This window comes from Pan paniscus, chromosome 21, assembly GCF_029289425.2.
Source record: "Pan paniscus chromosome 21, NHGRI_mPanPan1-v2.0_pri, whole genome shotgun sequence".
NCBI classification, from domain to species: domain Eukaryota; kingdom Metazoa; phylum Chordata; class Mammalia; order Primates; family Hominidae; genus Pan; species Pan paniscus.
The window spans coordinates 50,721,381-50,742,659 of record NC_073270.2 but is presented as its reverse complement, the minus strand read 5'-3'; the positions used below and the strand labels follow the sequence as shown (position 1 = coordinate 50,742,659).

The following is a 21,279-nucleotide window of genomic DNA, read 5'->3' as shown; positions in this document are numbered from 1 at the left end:
TTTACAGATTCCATACTACTCCTATAAAATTGCCAATGACATTCTTCACGGAACTAGAAAAAACTATTCTAAAATTTATATGGAACCAAAAAGAGCCCAAATAGCCAAAGCAATCCTAAGCAAAAAGAACAAAGCCAGAGGCAGTGCACTACCTGACTTCAAACTATAAGACTATAGTAAACAGAATGCTGTTCTTGTACTGGTACAACAACAGACACATAGACCAATGGAACAGAATAGGAAACTCAGAAATAAAGCTGCACACCTACAACCATCTGATCTTCGACAAGGCCAACAAAAACAAGCAATGGGTAAAGGACACCCTATTTAATAAATGGTACTGGGATAACTGACTAGCCATATTAAGAAGATTGAAAGTGGATCCTTATCTTTCACCATATATAAAAATTAAGTGAAGATGGATTAACGATTTAAATGTAAGACCTCAAACTATAAAAATCCAAAAAGAAAACCTAGGTGATACCCTTCACAACGTTGGCCTTGGCAAAAAGTTTTTGGCCAAGTCCTCAAAAGGAATGGCAACAAAAGCAAAAATTGACAAGTGGGACCTAATTAAACTAAAGAGCTTCTGCACAACAGCAAAAGAAACTGTCAACAGTGTAAACAACCTACAGAAAGGGAGAAAATATTCACAAACTATACATTCAACAAAGGTCTAATATCCAGAATCTATAAAAAAAAAAAACTTACACAAATCAACAAGCAAAAAACAATTCCATTAAAAAATGGGCAAAGGACATGAACAGACACTTCTCAAAAGAAGACACACAAGTGGCCAACAAATACATGAAAAAATGTTCAGCAGCACTAATCATCAGAGAAATCCAAATCCAAACCACAATGAGATATCTCATACCAGTAAGAATGGCTATTACTAAAAAAAAAGGTCAGAAAACAACAGATGCTGGTGAGGCTATGGAGAAAAGGGAATGGTTATATACTGTTGGTAGGAATGTAAGTTAGTTCAGCCACTGTAAAAAGCAGTTTGCTAATTTCTCAAAGAACTTAAAACACCAATCCCATTACTGGCTATGTACCCAAAGGAAAATAAATCATTCTACCAAAAATGCACATGCATTCATACGATGAGTTTACCACCACACTATTCACAATAGCGAAGATACGGAATCAACCTAGGTGCCCATCAATAGTGGACTGGATAAAGAAAATATGATACATATATGCCATGGAATACTACGCAACCATCCGTGTAAGCAGACATAAAAAAAGAATGCAATTAGGCCAGGCGCAGTGGCTAACGCCTATAATCCCAGCACTTTGGGAGGCCATGGCGGGTGGATCATTTGAGGTCAGGAGTTCGAGACCAGCCTGGACAACATGGTGAAACCCTGTCTCTACTAAAAATACAAAAATTAGCCTGGTGTGGTGGTACATGCCTGTAATCCCAGCTACTCAGGAGGCTGAGGCAGAAGAATTGCTTGAACCTGGGAGGCAGAGGTTGCAGTGAGTCGAGGTCGTGCCAACGCACTCCAGCCTGGGCAACAGAGCAAGACTCCGTTAAAAAAATGCAATTATGTCCTTTGCAGCAACATGGATGGAGCTGGAGGCCATAATTCTAAGCAAACTAACACAAAAACAGAAAACCAAATACTGCATGTGTTCACTTAGTGGGAGCTAAACACTGAGCACACATGGATATAAACATGAGAATAACAGACATTGCAGACTACTAGAGGTGAGAGGGAGAAAGGGGACCATGGGTCGAAAAACTAGCTACTGGGTACTATGCTCATTACCTGGGTATAATATATTTATGCATCAAACCTGCACAATGTACCCCCTGTATGTAAAATAAAAGTTGAAATTTTTTAAATAAATAAATGAATAAATAATTGTTTCGAACAAACAAAAGCCATCCCTGGATTCTCAGTGAAAGACAGCACCAGAATCACCATAACTATGATGAGTTTTCTATTATGGATCTAACGCCTATGAATATAATAGGCAACCAAAACAAATCAGAAGCTCTGTGGAATGAAGAGAGCATAGACTCTGAAGTGCTTTCTTTTTTTTGTTTGTTTGTTTTTTGAGATGGAGTCTTGCTCTGTCACCCGGGCTGGAGTGCAGTGGCGCGATTTCGGCTCACTGCAACCTCCACCTCCTGGGTTCAAGCTATTCTCCTGCCTCAGCCTTCCGAGTAGCTGGGACTACAGGCGCCCGCCACCATGCCCAGCTAATTTTTGTATTCTTAGTAGAGATGGGGTTTCACCATATTGGCCAGGCTGGTCTTGATCTTCTGACCTTGTGATCTGCCCGCCATGGCCTCCCAAAGTGCTGGGATTACAGGCGTGAGCTACTGCGTCCAGCCAACTCTGAAGTGCTTTCAATTTCCAGCTCCACCACTTACTAGCCATGTGACCATGAACAAGTAACAATCTCAATCTCTCTGAACCTGTTCCTTTATAGAGAAAGTGGAGAAACATCATCTCTGTAGACAGTTAAGATAACGGAATGAGCTGAAGTGCTAAGGCCTCCCCTCCTGTTATAAACAAACAGAAACTCAAGACTTAAAAAACAAACAAACAAACAAACAAAAAACAACCCATAGCGCTCAGAACCAGAAAACGAAAACTTCCAGATGCCAAAAGCGGGAAAGAAACCCACAGCACTGAGCCGAGTGGCCTAATGGGAAAACCAAATCACAAGGACTTTAGCTTTAAGGCAGATGTGCAAATAGCAATCAGGATAAGGCAGAAGGCAAGACATACCTGTAAAGGGGGAAGCCAGAACTCGATTCCCAGCATAAAGATAGGAGCCAGGACAATACTGCCCAGAAGCTTAAGAAGATGGCTTAGAAATGGCTTCTGCTTCGGTAGGTAAGAGGTGGAAAAAATCAACTTCTAGAAATACAATTCCCTTGGCTGTACCACAAGTACAATGTGGAACTGAGAAATATTCTAAAGACTGCTCTAGAAAGAAATACCCCATAGGGCCCTAGGGATGCCTGTACAACCCAAGGAATACAAAGGACCTCCAAGCAAGATAATTCTCACCAAACATAAGCTCAAAAACAAAATTTACAAAGTGTAAGAAGAAATGTAACAATATGAGAGATAACAAACACAATAAACAGAAAAATTAGACCCAAAAAACACAAAATAATAGCAGGATCTGAAAGTTTTTTTTTTAAAGGGAAATTGAAATGTTCAAAGAGATAAACAGAAAAAAATCTGTAAGACAAGCCCGGAGCAGTGGTATGCACCTGTAGTCCCAGCTGCTTGGGAGACTGAGGTAGGAGGATGACGAGCCCAGGAGTTCAAGACCTGCCTGGACAACATAGCAAGACCACATTTCTGGGAATGAATAAATAAATAAATAAATAAATAAATCCAAAACAAAATGAAACAAAAATAAAATAAAAAAGGAGAAAAAGAAATCCTAGAAAAAATAATAATAATAGAGAAACCAAAGAGAATTTTCTAAAACTGAATAAAGTCCTGGGTCCTTAGATTGAAAAGTACAGAGCCAGAAGCAGAATTAGAAGGAAAAAAAAAAAATCCAACATAGAGACAATAAGTTAAAACAGAAAATATTCAGGAAAATGAAAAAAAGAGAAAAACGTAAATCATCTACAAAAGAACAATATTGACAACAGAATTTCCATCACCATCAACAGATACCAGAAAATATCAAAATGATCTCTTCAAAGTACAAAGAGAAAATATAAGAGTCAACTTAGAAATCCATGCCTCAGTAAACTATCTTCAAAAAAGAGAAAAAAATTAAGACTTTTATTAACCATACAAATTATAAAAGTTTGCTACCCATTACACCCTACTAAAAGGAGAAGAAAAATGAGCCCATAAGATAAAGTATAAGCTTAAAGAAGCAAAGGTAAGCAAACATATTAGTAGCTCACTATGTTCATAAATTGTATTGACTCTAAATAATGATTATAGTAGCTAACTTTTTTTTTTTTTTTTTTTGAGACGGAGTCTCGCTCTGTTGCCCAGGCTGGAGTGCAGTGGCGCAATCTCGGTTCACTGCAACCTCCGCCTCCCAGGTTCACGCCATTCTCCTGCCTTAGCCTCCCGAGTAGCTGGGACTATAGGAGCCCGCCACCATGCCCGGCTAATATTTTGTATTTTGTTTAGTAGAGACGGGATTTCACCATGTTAGCCAGGATGGTCTCGATCTCCTGACCTCGTGATCCGCCTGCCTCGGCCTCCCAAAGTGCTGGGATTACAGGCATGAGCCACAGCGCCCAGCTGCTAATGTTTTTTAAAAACCTGGTGAACCAAAGCAATAGACAACAATAACAAAATATGAGAGAGGCAGTTTGAAAAAAAGGCAAAGTGTCTTAAATCCTTTTTCTTATTCAGGAAGAGGAGAGAGATACTGATTAACTTTGAAATTTATTAGGAAAGTAGAAATTTAAGTAAGCATATACTTATGCATACACTTTGCCAGTTGGTAGAAGAGAGTGGGGAGAGGGGATTAAGGTAAGGGAAAGGAAGTGATGGCGGTGAGGACTCAATCAATCCAACAGAAGGAAAGAAAGGAGGCTGGGCGCGGTGGCTTATGCCTGTAATCCCAGCACTTTGGGAGGCCAAGGTGGGCGGATTACAAGGTCAAGAGTTTGAGACCAGCCTGACCAATATAGTGAAACCCCGTCTCTACTAAAAATACAAAAAAAAGTTAGCTGAGTATAGTGGCATGCACCTGTAATCCCAGCTACTTGGGAGGCTGGGGCGGGAGAATCGCTTGAACCCGGGAGGTGGAGGTTGCAGTGAGCCAAGATCGCACCACTGCATTCCAGCCTGGGCAACAGGGCAAGACTCCGTCTCAAAGAAAAAAAAGAAAGGAGAAAAAACAGGATTTCATGACAAAAATATCAAAAGCAATTGCAACAAAAGCAAAAATTGACAAATGGAATCTAATTAAACTAAAGAGTCTCTGCACAGCAAAAGAAACTATCATCAGAGTGACCAGACAACCTACAGAATGGGAGAAAACTTTTGCAATCTACCCATCTGACAAAGGTCTAATATCCAGAATCTACAGGGAACTTACACAAATTTACAAGAAAAAAAAAAAAACATGAAAAATTAGGCAAAGGACATGAACAGGCATTTCTTAAAAGATTATTTATTTTTATTTTTATTTTTAAGGCTAGTCAAGTGAAACAGTGGGAGTGGAGAAAAACAAAGAAAAAATTGGTTGTGGCCGGGCGCAGTGGCTCACGACTTTTAATCCCAGCACTCGGGGAGGCCAAGATGGGGAAATCACTTGAGGTCAAGAGTTCAAGACCAGCCTGGCCAACATGGTGAAACCCCATCTCTACTAAAAATACAAAAATTAGCCAGGCATGGTGGCACACGCCTGGGCGAAAGAGCAAGACTCCGTCTCAAAAAAAAAGAAAAAACTGGTTGTGATCAATTAGTTGTAAACACCACTGCACTCGGACTAACCAACAGTTATCATTTTTTTAAAGACATTTTTAGAGGCCGGGAACAGTGACTCAACCTGTAATCCCAACACTTTGGGAGGCTGAAGCGGGCAGATCATGTGAGATCAGGAGTTTGAGACCAGCCTGGCCAACATGGTGAAACCCCACCTCTATTAAAAATACAAAAAAAGTAGCCAGGTGTGGCAGCACACGCCTGTAGTCGCAGCTACTCGGGAGGCTGAGACAGGAGAATCACTTGAACCCGGGAGGTGGAGGTTGATGTGAGCCAAGATCGCACCACTGCACTCCAAGCCTGGGCGACAAAGTGAGACTCCGTCTCCAAAAAAAAAAAAAAAATTTAGAGACGTTTTAGGTTCACAGCAAAACTGACAGGAAGGAAAGGAGGGTTCCCATATCCCATACACTCCCTGCTATACATGCATAGTCTCCCTTAACATTTATAATTTTAATTTCCAAGGATAAACATTTCATAGAGGTTCAAATAAGGAACTAAATGAAAGTCTATCCATTTTCACAAATTTTAGCCTCTAGAAATTTCAGTTCTGCAAGTCATGAATTACACAATTTTTATAAATGTGTTGACTATTAGAGGAATAAGGGACAATGAAAATAAACAAATTTAGTAATAATTTAATTTTACTGATTAGGGCACTGAGACCCATAGGAGGAAAGTGAATTATCTAACACCACATAGATCAGTATCTGAGCCCAGGCTTGTACCTGGTCCAATATTAAATATTAAATCAGGCCAGGAGAGGTGGCTCACACCTCTAATTCCAGCACTTTGGGAGGCCAAGGCAGGATGATCACTTAAGACCAGGAGCCCAAAACCAGCCTGGGCATCATAGCAAGACCCTGTCTCTACAAAAAATTTAAAAATTAGCTGGGCACACCTATACATACTCCCAGCTACTTGGGAGACTGAGGTGGGAGGATAGCTTGAGCCCAGAAGATCAAGGTTACAGTGAGCTGATCATACCTACTGTACGCTAACCTGGGCAAGAACAAGACCCTATCTGTTAAAAAAAAATAACTTAAATAAATAAATATTTAAAATCAATTATAAAGAAATGGTATGATGACTCAGATTTACTTTGAATTAATTCATTTTACTATTTTCTAGAGTTATTATCAGAAAAAAAAAAAATCTTGCCCAAAATACCACTGATGTCATAGCATGTCCTATAAATCAGGACTTTGAAGCCTGCATTACCTTAAGAATCTTTTTTACCCCTTACTCCTCTCACTGCTTTTTATGGCCTTAAAAATGAATACTTTTACAAAGTATTTACTAATTGCTTTTTGGTGAGGTGGGGCTGAAATAAGATGGGCAGTGAGTTGATCATTGCTGAAGCTGAGTGATATAGGTCTATAGGGGTCATTATATTATTCTGTGTAATTGTATGTATGTTTTAATTTTCCATAATGATAAATTTAAGTAACTCCTAAAACAATAAGGAATTTTTAAAAATCTCAAAATAAGTGGCAAATCTGTCAAATCTGTAATCCAAAAGGGAGAATTACAAAATCTGCAACAGACTGTCTGTGAACAAATTGTATTTAATGTTACTCAGACTGTGACTGCTTAGGTTTTTAAACAGTTTCTCTTCACGATTATAATAAAAGATGCATGTTTCTCATTAGACATGCTAAAACTATCCAAGTTCAGAAACTGAAAAGAATAAACAACTCATTGAATTAGCATTTGAATTATGAAAATCACATTTGGAAAAAAATTAATTCTTTAAATAAAAATGGGCACAATTTCCCTAACACGTGCATGTACAACACATACTAACAGGTTGGCCTAGTTGTATTACACAGCGATTATAATCATCTACATAATTAAACCCCTTAAGACAAGTAGACAATTTAGTACTCAGAGTCAATGAAAAGAACTAGAGGTCAGTAGCTCATTACTGCAAAATGAACATTACTAACAAATCATACTGGCTACTTTTAAAACAGGAGGGGAGGAGAAGGGCAATCTAGTACATGGCATTTAGTTGATAATTTGTACATCATCAAACATGGGATTTCTACAGTGCCTTAATCTTGAGTTTAGGGGATGAAACATAAAGCACCACGAGCACTGAATGACACAAGAATTTCACTCTAAGATAGGAGCTGAACACAAGATGTTAGGCCTAGTCACAGGCAAAAAAGGATCAGCCAGATACGGAGAGAAGCAGAGACGAGTTTAAACTAGAAGAAACTGGATAGAACTTTTCAACTTGTACAGTCATCTTTCATTGACTGACAGTATTGGTAAACTTGGGTTAGACCCAAACGGTCATGAAAATAAACTGAAGATGTATGTACAGTAAATAACTCAGAATGTCATTACACCTTCACAGGAATTATGCATCAAACAATGCATGTGCTTGCCTCCAAAGATCAAGGTAAGGAAGGAAAATAATGACAACATTCAATGAGAAAATGGCTGCTCTGGTTCAAAAGCAAAATTCTTTCTCACTGTTGATGCTTTCTTGACTTTGACTCCACAGGCCAGCTTTCCCCCTCACCAAACCTCCTGTCCCCATCGCAAACTTCCAGGTTTTCTACTCCTTTGGTTGTGACAAAAGAAAGAACCCAAGGCTAAGCCTGCATGAACCATGAGAATCTGTCTTCTCTGAAATATGTATGCTTGGTCTAAGAAGTCAGTGAATTTACTCAGAGCCTTACTTTTCATAGTTCCTTCCTCTTCCTCATCCTCTGCATTGATCACCATGGTGCCCAGTTGTGATGGCAACGTGTCATCGTGCTCAATCATAGTATTGGCTCCATCAGTCATGGTGCTGGCTACTCGGACAGTGCCCATCTCATCACCCACTGCTCGAACCATCGTGCCAGAATCCATTTCATCCTCTTCCTGTAAAAGGATACAATCTCAAATTGGGGCTAATTTGACAAAAGACTTTGAGTTTTCTGAATAACTACTACTTGTCTTAGTGAAAATATTTCGAGATTTAACACTTATTCAGGTCCTAAACTCACCTTCCAGAAATGAAAGCGCTGTTACTTAAGCAAAGAAGACAAATTTATCCATGTGATAATAAGCAGTGTATCTAACCCTAAAGGAATTCTTCCTCTACTCTTCTTAACAGAGTTTTGCGACATAGATCTAAGAAACTCATGTGAACATCTTTGGAATCTCAGGGTTGTGAGGAAGTCTATAAATGTAAAAGCTACATGTTAAGTATGGATCCCAGATTCCCCAAAAGGATATGAAAAGCCAAGTCCCAGACCTGAGCATTCTCTCTCTAAAATAAAAAGTTAAATTGAGTAAAAGATAGAGGGGCAAAGAGTAAAATTTAAAAGTGTTTTAGGAAGCACTGGGAGAAGAATAAGCACAGATACAACAACCCTCTAGCATGCGTTGATCCAGGTTAGGACATAGTTATGCTGGAAGCATCTCCAGCTCCAAGTTGATCCAATACCTCCTACTCATCTTACCTGGTTTGGCAATCATAAAATAACAAGCATCAATGTCTGAGGCCCACAGCAATGGCTGCCACTCACTGAGTTTTCTTCATCGTCCTGGTCCACTTCCCGCTGCTGGGATTCCTGGCGTTTCAGTTTCACATCCATGGCTTCATTAATTAAGTCTCGCAGTATTGACACTCCTTTGGCACTCCTGACAAATGGGTGCTAAAAGAACAAAGTAGAAAATACTGGAGACAGTTTATATGGTGACAGTGCCAAAACAGTACCTGGAACACAGTAGGTACTGGATAACATGTGTTGAATCAATCAATGAATCTGATCTTTCTCTTTGTGCTTCGGACAACAGCTAAACCACACACCCTTTATAACTCTGAGTAGAGCAAATTCAGTCTTTGCCTATCTTTTTCAGCCTGGCTGAAACGCCTATGCCATTTCTCTCTGTCAAATCTAGCGATTCTCAATAGGGAGTATCATCTCCTGGAGGAACTTGTGTAAACATGTTGGGAACATGTTATAGCTGCCACAATGTTTGGTGAGCACAAATGGCATGGGACATTAGCAATTTTGCAAAGTACAGAACTGTCCTGTACGACCATGAACTGTGGCAGAGTCTGCACATTTTTCAAATGTCTCAGGGTGTGTATACACCTTAGTAGATACTACTAAAAAAATGTTTTCAAGAGATATGCAAAAAGGCCAGTGATTTGGGAGGTGATTTTAGAGAGGGGAACTTAATGGAATAAAGAAATTATTTAGAAATCACTGAAAAATCTACTCATCTGACTTGTTCTTTCTATGGTAGCATTTCCAACTACACATTTAGGTAAAAAGGATTTTAGTGCAAAAATGCAGTTGCTGCAGACATACTAAAACTGATCATATATATGTAACAGATTTTGACCCAAATATTATTCAATCACCAAAGATACTTGAAACAAAGGGGTATTGCTGAATTTCATTACTAAAATTTGCTTTATAAGTTTTTAATATTAATACCATCATATGTTTTTATTGTTTGTATTTGTAGCACGTGATAAGAAATCTATGCTGTGAAAGTTACATATGGAAATTCTTTTTGGGGAATTGCCTGTTGTCTTCCAAACTTACTCCAATATTGTCCCCATTGTTTCTTGGCAATCCATTCTCTGTTCTCCATCACCCATCAAAGGATACAAGTTCCAAGTAAGAACTCCAGAGATGGACAGTATACCTCAAAATGTGGTCAGAATGCAACACAGGAGATACATTTCCATAATATTTTGTCACTACCCCATCCAGGTAGAAAAAGAATTTGGCAATCCACTTAGAAATAAGACCCAGCTCATTTGCAACAATATCATATTGCCTTGTTCTTTCCACTTAGAAAATCTGTAATATCATATCCCACCTTCTGTAATAAGAGACAAATAAATCTGGCCTGTTATTATTTAACATCAGTTTCATGCTAGTGTCCACTCATTCTTTTTACTGTATTTCTTAAATGGCGTAGTTTCTGATTTTCTTTTCCTTTTCTTTTTCTTTGTTTTTTTTTGAGATGGAGTCTTGCTCTGTTGCCCAGGCTGGAGTGCAGTGGCACAATCTCAGCTCACTGTAACCTCTGCCTCCCGGGTTCAAGTGCTTCTCCTGCCTCAGCCTCCTGCTGGGATTACAGGCATGCGCCACCACGCCCAGCTAATTTTTGTATTGTTTTAGTAGAGATGGGGATTCACCATGTTGGCCAGGCTGGTCTTGAACTCCCGACCTCAAGTGATCCGCCTGCCTCAGCCTCCCAAAGTGCTGGGATTACAGGCATGAGCCACTGCACCTGGCTAGTTTCTGATTTTCTTACAGCTCTTAAATCTAAACTCATTCATGATGCCAGGCACAGGTATCTATTTCATTATGTCTGCAAACTGGGTCAGGCTGAAGTAACTGCACGTTGAAAGCCATATTATTTCATTATAAATTATCTTTATTTTTCTCCATCACATCATAGACAATATTGATTCTTTTTAAATTATGGGCATAAAAAGGTTTTATTATATGTGAGTTTCATTGCAGAAAAGTAATGAGAGTTTTTAAATATATACATTGGTTATAAAAAGGGGGCACTGGGTCTGAAATGACTGCAAACGGTTGGCCTAGCCCAATTATAATAGCTAATATTTATCACGTTCATACCATACTGTCTTCAATACATGTGAACACTGTTCAAAGTAACACACATTATATCATTTAATCATCACAACACATGAGGCAGGTACTGTATCCCCATTTCACAGATCACAAAACTAAAAGAACAGAGAGATTAAGTTACTTGCCCAAGATCACAAAGCTAGTATATTGGGAGCCAGGATTCAAACCTGGGCAATCTGACCAGGATCCAAGCTCCTAACCACTAAGCATACTGCCTGCCACATGCCACCTGTCCTTCAAGGACCAGGCCTAGAAGCTACCTCCTCCAGGAAAACACTTTTTGCATCTCCAGTCCAAAGAGGCCTTCTCCCACCCTGAACTACAACAGTACCCACCACTGCTCTTAATTCTTTGTCAGACTCGGGTAGACTTGATGGTACCCCTGCTTTGGAATAAAAAAGGCTCAAGTTTTAATACTGACTGTGCTACTTACCAGCTGAGTGACCCGAAATGAGTAAACCTCCCTAAGTTTCCATTTTTTATCTATAAAACTGAAATAATACCCACCCTTCACAGGGTCTATGTGATGATTAAATGGCACATATGCAAAGTATGTGGCGGACAGCAGGTACTCACTAAATGTCAGTTCCCTTTCTCTAATCCCATACTGCCCTGTATTTTCTTACATTATTGTCTTGTTCGATGATTTAACATTCTTTTCTACTCAAATAGATTCAAACCTCCCTAGAGGTAGAGAATGTCTTAAACTTCTTTTACTTTGTTTTTCAAGATAGCTTCTCACTCTATTGCTCAGGCTGGAATGTAGCAGCACAATCATGCCTCACTGCGGCCTCAACCTCCTGGGATCAAGAGATTCTCCCACCTCCCACCTCAGCCTTCCAGGTAGCTGGAACTACAGGCATGCGCCACCACACCTGGCTAATTTTTTGCATTCTTTTTGCAGAGACATGGTTTCACCATGCTGGCTGGCCTCAAACTCCTGGGCTCAAGCAATATACCTGCCTCAGCCTCCCAAAGTGCTATGATTACAGGCGTGAGCCACTGCACCCAGCCTGCCTTATACTTCTTTACTATCTCCACGTAGGTGACCTCATGGCATCTTTTGGTCAGCATGTAAATGAAATGGAGCGAGATGGCATCACAGGGTGATTCATACCTGCAGGAGCTGAGTGGCTGTGGCCCTCTGCTCAGGGCTCTTTACAAGACACTGTTTCACAAAATCTGTAAAGTTATCTGACCATAGCTCTGGTTTTCGGAATGTGGGAGGAGGATTTGTAGGAATCATGAAGATTGCCTGGTTAGAACAAACAAACAAACAAAAAGATCTGGTAAAATAAAAGTAATGCTCCAATAAAAAATACATCTGGAATTACATTTGAAGCTTGGTAAATGATTTTTCACTTACCCACTGAGAAGCTCACCCAAATTCCAACAAAAGTCTAAGCATCTGATGGTTAAAGAACCTGACATATCTCCCTCTCTCCTTTTCCCTCTCTCATATATGGGTCTTGTTTCCTAAACCTCACAACATCAATCAAGCTTTTTTATTATTATTATTTTGGTAACCACAGTACATTGCCTTTCAAAGTAGAAAGGCGAGACCTAAGAGTATCTACATCCTAAAGATAACCTTGACCCCATAGTTGTCAAGTTTCCCTGCCTCTTAAAAGTTATTACCACCCCCAGATGTCAGCAGCAACTACACAATAAGGTCATCAACCAGAAGTCCCAAAAATCACAATGGGGTCATTAACTTCCAAAGTAAGCTAAATCAACGCATGTGTGAGGGGGAAAAATTAAAAATTGGCCCACTACGTTGCAGTTACATTCTACTATGTCCAAAAATAAGACTATTATTTATTAAATTTCCAATTTTAAAAAAGCCATGTTTTTTGAAAAGTAAAACACTATACAAATAAGCAGCTTAAATTATATTCTTTAAATCTAAAATTGTAACTAGTAAATCTCCTCACTCCTTCTCCCAAAAAAGAGGGAGGACTTACCTTGGGAACATGAATTTGTGTAAGTCTTTTAATAGGAGAATTAATTAATCAGAGAAGAGGAAGAGCTGTGGTAAGGAAGGATGGAGAGGACCACAGAGCCCCTGAGGAAGGCAGGGTTGGCGGGGGGGTGTATTACAACAGTGCTGTGATGAAGGGTTCTGGGACAGTTAAGCCTGGGAACTGCTTAGGGTGTGAGCACTGGAAGAGCTTCACTGGAGATGCATTCTATGGGCCCTTAACATTCTAGAAGGAGATAGGGGTTGGAGAGTACACAGCCTCCAGATGAAGAGGATCTGGGGATCTACAAACCAAAACTTACAAATTCAAACACCTATAGGGACCAGGCAGAAGAAAGACAAAAAATGAACAAGGCTGGGTTTCAGTGACATGAGTTCAAAAATACAGTTTGCTTTCTTCTTAACACTATTATAAGAAAAACATTAGAGAAATACTGTAATAAGTGGCAGCTAATACTTGGTGACACAACAGGGAATCATGGAGACTGATAAAGTAGAAAGTTCATACTCTGTATAAAGGAGACAACCACTACATAGCTCTAGTGAATGTTGACATGTTAAAATGTGGTTGTCTAAACTATTCAAAATGAGTGAGTGACAGACAGAGAGAGAGAGTAGCACAAATCAAACTAAGCATTTCTATGGCCTATGTCCTGCCAGAGGGCTATCAATACACAACCTCTGGAATGGAGAGGGGTGGAACACACTTAAATTAATTAATGACTACAACTAGAGTCCGTAGAGGTGTATCATCTATAGCGACACTTACAAATTTACACATAATTCATTTATTGTTTGCAACTTAAACAAGTAAGCCATTGAACTTTTTTTTTTTTTTTTGAGATGGAGTCTCACTCTCTCTCCCAGGCTAGAGTACAGTGTCACGATCTCAGCTCACTGCAACCTCTGCCTCCGGAGTTCAAGCGATTCTCATGCCTCAGTCTCCCAAGCAGCTGGGATTACAGGCGCACGCCACCACACCCAGCTAATTTTTGTATTTTTAGTAGAGACAAGGTTTCACCATGTTGGCCAGGTTGGTCTCGAACTCCTGACCTCTGGTGATCCATCCACCTCAGCCTCCCAAAGTGCTGGGATTACAGGTGTGAGCCACAACACCTGGCTTGAACTTCACTTTTTAATGATGATCAGTAACTAACCACCCCACTGGCTTTCTGTCCACTTTCTTACCCTCATTGGATGGATATCAGCATAAGGGGGCTTTCCTTCAGCCATTTCTATGGCAGTTATTCCCAGGGACCAGATGTCTGCTACACAGTTGTATCCAATTTCCTGAATCACTTCTGGAGCCATCCAAAATGGTGTTCCTATCACTGTATTCCTCTTGGCCATGGTATCCTAAAATAGAAAGGGAGAGAGACTGACACTAAGCTTAAAACTACTGAGATGTCCACAGAGGAAGTCTACAGAAAAAAAAAGAAGAAAAAAAAAAAAAAACTACTGAGAAAAAGAGGCTTTTCCAACAATAAAAAAATGCCTTGTACTTGAAATACATATAAAAACCATACTCTGAGCATGATCAAGCAGGCATAGAAGAAATTCAAATGACAAAGAAACACAAAAAGATTCTCAATCAATTATTAAAAAAACTAAAATGACTGACAAAAAATTTTAAATTAATAATTAATGCTGATAATAGCATAGAAAATCAGGTACCGAAATAAAATGTTACTGTAGTATAAATTGGTACATTTTAGTACATAAGTTGGCAATATTTATTCAACTTTTAAATATTCATATCCTTTGATCCAAATCTATTTCTTGAAATCTATCTTATGTTCAAGTATCTCAAACGATATGCACAAAGACTGTAGAAATGTCTGTAATGGGGGAGATGAGGAGGAAAAGGAAACAACTCAAATGATCATCAAAAGATAGTAAGTTAAATATAATAAATAACCATATACTGAAACACCATATTAAAAAGAAAAAAAATGAAGATATATACCTTTTCCTAGCATGAAAAAAATGCACAACATACATTACAAAGCAAAAAAAAGTTGTACAATTATATATAATATAGCCCTGTTTTTGTAAAAGGAAAATACATATAATAATGATGATCATAACAATAATAAAACAATAAACAATAATATGAAACGTTGTTATATCATAGCACAAAAAATCTGGAGTAATACACACCAAACCATTAATTATATCTAGTAGGCAGAATCACTAAAGATTTTTACTGTCTATCCTGTATACATCTGTAACATTCTGAAGGTTTATATGAGCATACATGTGCAATAAAAAAATTTTAAACTTGATATATAAAAAATAATATACAAAATATCTTAGTTTATGGGCTAAAGAAGAATATGTGGATATGGTACACATTACAGCAAATAACCACTTGCATACTTTCTCAGGATGGCATGGCCCTACTGAAAGAGAACCTCCCTACAGTTCCTATGCTTTAGCAAAAGAAGGATTTTTTTTTTTTTTTTTTTTTTTTGAGAAAGAGTTTTGATCTTCTGCCCAGGCTGGAGTGAAGAGGCACAATCTTGGCTCACTGCAACCTCCGGCCCTGGGGTTCAAGCGACTCTCCTGACTGAGTCTCCCAAGTAGCTTGGATTACAGGCGCCCACCATCATGCCCAACTAATTTTTGTATTTTTAGTAGAGACAAGGTCTCGCCACATTGGCCAGGCTGGTCTCGAACTCCTGACCTCAGGTGATCCACCTGCCTCGGCCTCCCGAAGTGCTGGGATTACAGGCATGAGCCACAATGCCCAGCAAAAGAAGAATTTTTAAACAGAACTAAATACGAAAAAGGACTTCCGATCATCATCACTGATATTCCTTCTGAAATGCCTGTGATTTAGGCAATGCCAGTCAGAAGCAAATGACAGGTCATTTAAATCAATCTCATTGTCAGTCCCATGTAAAAAACTAACACAGGAACTAACTTACTGCTTAGTCATTTCCTTAGCTCTGAAACTTCAAATTTGCAAGGGTGTTTTCAAATGGTGCTAGTCAAAATTGTTTTCACTGGATTATTTCAATTAGAAATGGTTACTTGGATAGCTAGAAAGTTTTTGAAAATTAATAAGAGCAATGAGTGTACACTAACCCCACTTAGATTTGTATTATAAAGTTATATTAGTAAAATAGCATAGCAATAAAAAAATAAAGTCCAGAAGTTCACTATGGCATATGTGTATATGTATGTGTGTGTGTGTACATATATATCATATATATGTATATATAATAACCTGTTATATATACCACATATACATATGATTTATGATTAAAATGTCATTTAAAATCAGCAAGCAAAGAATAGATTATGAAAAAAAAAGCACTGGGAATCTAGTCATTTGTAGAACTCTACACTTAAATGCCTACCTTATACTTTCACCAAAATAAGTTCAAATAAGTTGAAATTTTAAACATAAAAAACAAAGCCCAACGAATACTTTAAAGAAGTACATTAGACAGTCAGGCACGGTGGCTCATGCCTATAATCCCAGCACTTTGGGAGGCAGAGGTGGGCAGATTGCCTGAGCTCAGGAGTTCGAAACCAGCCTGGGAAACATAGCGAAATCCCGTCTCTACTAAAAGTACAAAAAATTAGCCGGGTGTGGTAGCAGGTACCTGTAATCCCAGCTACTCGGGAGGCTGAAGCACAAGAATCACTTGAACCTGGGAGGCGAAGGTTACAGTGAGCCAAGATTGCGCTACTGTCCTCTAGCCTAGGTGACAGAGCGAGATTGTCTCAAAAAAAAAAAACAAAAAAAACCAAAAAACAGTACATTAGCCAGGCATGGTGGCACATGCCTGTAGTCCTAGCTACTTGGGAGGCTAAGAGCCCAAAAGTTCAAGATTACAGTGAACTATGATCATGCCACTGCACTCCAGCCTGAGCAACAGAGCAGGTGTGCTGGCTTATACCTCTAATCCCAGTACTTTGGGAGGCAGAGGCAGGAGTTCCGGACCAGCCTGGGTAAAATAGGGAGAGCCTATCTCTATAAAAAATGTTAAAATTTTAACTGGGCGAAGTGGCACACACCTGTAGTCCTAGCTACTTGGGAGCCTGAAGCAAGAGGATTGCTTGAGCCCAGGAGTTTGACACCACAATGAGCCATGATCATGCCACTGTACTCCAGCCTGGGTGCCAGGGCAAGACCTTGTCTCAAAAAAAATAAAATAAAATAAAATAATAAAAAATAAAAAAACATAGATTAACCATTCTATAATGTTAAGGAGAAAAAGCATTTTTAAGCATGACATCAAAGACAGAAACCATAAGATAAAGGTAGATGGATTTTTCTATATAAAATTTGGAAACTTATGTAGTATTTTTTTAAAAAGCCATAATCAAAATTAAAAGACAACTAGTAAACTAGAAGATATTTCAGCATATACAAAATAGGAGTAACAATTTTAACATAAATTTTTTTAGTTTATCTTTTTTAATAAGATTTATTTAAAAGATGCAACACTCAGCCAGGCACAATGGCTCAAACCTGTAATCCCAGCACTTTGGCACGCCAAGTGGGGCAGATTGCTTGAGCTCAGGAGTTTGAGACCAGCCTGGTCAACATGGTGAAACTATGTCTCTACAAAAACTACTAAAAATTAGCTGGGGGTGGTGGTGTGCGTCTGTAGTCCCAGCTACCCAAGAGGCCAAAGTGGGGGGATCACCTAAGCCTGGTGGTTGAGGCTGCAGTGAGCCGTGATTGTGCCACTGCACTCCAGGCTGGGTGACAGAGCAAGACCCTGTCTCCCAAAAACAAAAAAAAAGTACAACATTCAATTAGGAAAACTGACACACACAAAAATGAACATTTACAAACGAATTTTTATAAATGGCCAATAATTAAATGCAAAAATATGTGAACTGCTTTGAGAAATAGCAGGGAAGATACAAGTTACTGCCCATTCAGCATTAGCAAATATGAGAGGAAAAGAGCACATTTATATACTGAAGTTGGAAACTGAAACTGTTCACTTCTAGAAGAAATTCAGCACTATGCATCAAAAGCACTTTGCCAATATACATTCACATATTTTCTGACCCAGATTCCAACGTAAATAAATTATCCTAAGATTTACTCAAGGAAATGCTGAAAAATTTAGTTGCAAGAATGTTAATCACAGAGTTTATGTTTATAGTGGTGGGAAAACTCTAAGCAACCTTAATGGGCACCCAACATCCAACTGTAGGGAAAGAGTTAAATAAATCATGCTATATCCATACAATGAAATACCCATGTTGCCACCAGAAATAATATTACAGAGTCTTGGGTAAAGATGGCAGCTTGAGCAAATACATTTTACTTTCACTATCTCTCAAAACTCACTCAAAAAGATACTAAAAGGATTGTTTTTTAAGAATAAATCTACAAGAATAAAAAAACAAAGGGGAAAATAACTACAGCCACAAAATTTTAAAAGCTGGAGAGCAGATGGCCCAATAGTAACTAACTGAACAGACTATCAGATGGAATCCTCAGTCAGTCGCCAGGAAAACTAGGAAACAACCTGATTTTAACACCAACCCCTCCAAAAGACTTAGAAATTGGTGGCATCAGGCAGAGAAAAGAGGGGTGAAAACGGACATCCAAATAGGAAGCCTGGGTTGAAAGAGTTAAGAAGCAGCTAAGCACCCTAAACCTTCCTCTCCCATCAAGCAACTAGTGGGCTTCCCTCGCCCCACCCTGGCATTAGACTGGAGGTGTACTCTCTGGGGAGTGAAACCGAGGATCTCTAGACTATAGAGAGTGTGGGTAGTGTTGTGAATCAGGAACATTAAATGAGCATTAACATGTTAACAATCCCCACTGCCACCACCACCACCACTTCCCAGAAAGCTGCCAACAAGGCCTACAGCCTCTAGACAAGAAACCGGAGAGGGGCTAAACTTAGTAGTACTGGAGGTGTCACAACCAAACAGCCAAGTCAGATCATCTTGTACTACAGTTTCAGTTTATTTTAGTGAAGGAAAAAAAATCTCATTTTTTTTAACAAAACAACATACATGTTCACAGTTAATTTAAAAAAAAAAAAGTCCAGCAAGGTGCCAGGACACAAGATAATATACAAAAATCAATTGTATGTTACACTAGCAATGAACAATCTGAAAATAAGGCAAATCCATTTAAAATAGCATCAAAAAGTACAAACTACTTAGGAATGAATTTAACCAAATACATGCAAAACTTGTACACTGCAAATTATAAAACATTGCTAAAAGAATTAAAGAAAATCTAAATAAATGGAAAGACAGCTTATGTTCATAGATCGGAAGACAATATTGCCAAAATGGCAGTATTTTCAAGCTGATTTACGATTCAAAATAATGTCTACCAAAATCCCAACGGCCTTTTCTGCAGAAATTGACAAGCTGATCCTAAAATTTATGTGGAAATACAAGGGACCCAGAATAGCCAAAACAATCTTGAAATAGAAGGACAAAGTTGGAACACTCACACTTAACCAACTTCAAAAATTACTTCAAACTTACGGTAATCAAGACAGCATAGAACTGGTGCAAGGACAGACATATAGGTCAACGGAATAGAATTGAAGGCATAGAAATAAACTCATACATTTCAACAAAGAAAAAACAGTCTTTTCAACAAATGTTGGAACAACTACATATCAACATATAAAAGAATGAAATTGGATGCCTATCTCACACCATGAAAACTAACTCAAAACAGATTACAGATCTAAACATAAGAGCTAGAACCATTAAACACTTCAAAGAAATCATAGGAGTAAATCTCCATGACCCTGCATTAGCTAATGATTTCTTAGATGTGACACCAGAAGCACAAGCAACAAAAGAAAAAAGAAACTGGACACGACCAAAATTTAAAAATTTTGTATTTCAAAGGACACCTTCAAGACAACCCACAGAATGAGAGAAAATATTTGCAAATCATGTACATAAGAGACTTATATCTAAAATATATAAAGAACTCTTAATTCAACAATAACAAGGTAAATAACCCAATTAAAAATGGGCAAAAGATTTAAATAGACATTTTCCCAAAGATACACGAATGTCCAATAAGCAGAAAAAATGACAGACGACATCACTAGTCATTAGTAAAATGCAAATCAAGACCACAAAGAGATACTGCCTCATACTCACTAGGATGGTTATAATCAAAAACACAAAAAAGAAAATGTTGGCGAGGATGCAGAGAAGTTGGAATTCTCATACATCAGCAGGGAACACAAAATGGTGAGCCAGTTTGGAAAACAGTTTGGCAGTTCCTTAAAAAATTAAACACAGAGTTACCATGTGACCCAGCAACTCTGTGTATCACATGAAAACAACGGTTCACATAAAAACCTGTACACAAATTTCACAGTAGCATTATTCCTAACAGCCAAAAAGCAGAAACAATCTAAATATTCAACTAATGAATAAGTAAACAAAATGTGTTACAGCCACAATGGAATATTACTGAGCAATAAAAAGGAATGAAGAATTGATGCATGTTACAACATGGATGAACTCAAAAACATTATGTTAAACAAAAGAAGCCAGAAACAAAAGGGCACATTATGTATGATTCTATTTATATGAAATATTCAGAATATGCAAATCTATAGTGACAGAAAGTAGATTAGTGGTTGTCAAGGGCTGGGACGAGAATGGGGACTAACAGCTAAAGGGTACAGTTTATTTTGAGGATGATGAAAATGTTCTGGAATTAGACATTGGCAATAGTTGCACAATTTTGTGAATATACTAAACACTGAATTGTACATATTAAAGGGGAGAAAAATTCTGCCAAGGCAGGCATTATAGCAATAAGAACACTGTAAGTCATTATTGGGTAATCAATCAATTACTAAAATTACTAAATGGAATGGATACATATATATATATATATATATATATACACACACACACACACACATATATATACACACACACATACATACATACACATTTTTTTTTTTGAGATGGGGTCTCACTCTGTTGCCCAGGCTGGAGTGCAGAGTGCAATGGCGCAATCTCCCAGGTTCAGCCTCCTAAGTAGCTGAGATTACAGGCGTGCGCTACCATGTCCGGCTAATGTTTGTATTTTTAGTGGAGACGGGGTTTCACCATGTTGGCCAGGCTGGTCTCGAACTCCTTACCTCAAGTGATCCTCCCACCTTAGCCTCCCAAAGTGCTGGGATTACAGGCATAAGCCACTGCACCCGACCAATATTATATTATTTTATAGACCATCAGAGGG

At 38.5% G+C, this 21,279-nt stretch overlaps 1 protein-coding gene across 1 annotated transcript in view; it reads right to left on the bottom strand.

Annotated features, from left to right (window-relative positions):
• STK4 (serine/threonine kinase 4) overlaps positions 1-21,279 on the bottom strand; it is a 113,311-nt gene that overhangs the window by 70,261 nt on the left and 21,771 nt on the right. Inside the window, exons 6-9 of the mRNA XM_003825944.6 lie at positions 14,244-14,411; positions 12,192-12,329; positions 8,975-9,103; positions 8,138-8,324 (exon numbers count right to left, since the gene is read on the bottom strand). Coding sequence (XP_003825992.1) covers positions 8,138-8,324; positions 8,975-9,103; positions 12,192-12,329; positions 14,244-14,411 — 622 coding nt within the window. The remainder of the gene's footprint in view (positions 1-8,137; positions 8,325-8,974; positions 9,104-12,191; positions 12,330-14,243; positions 14,412-21,279) is intronic.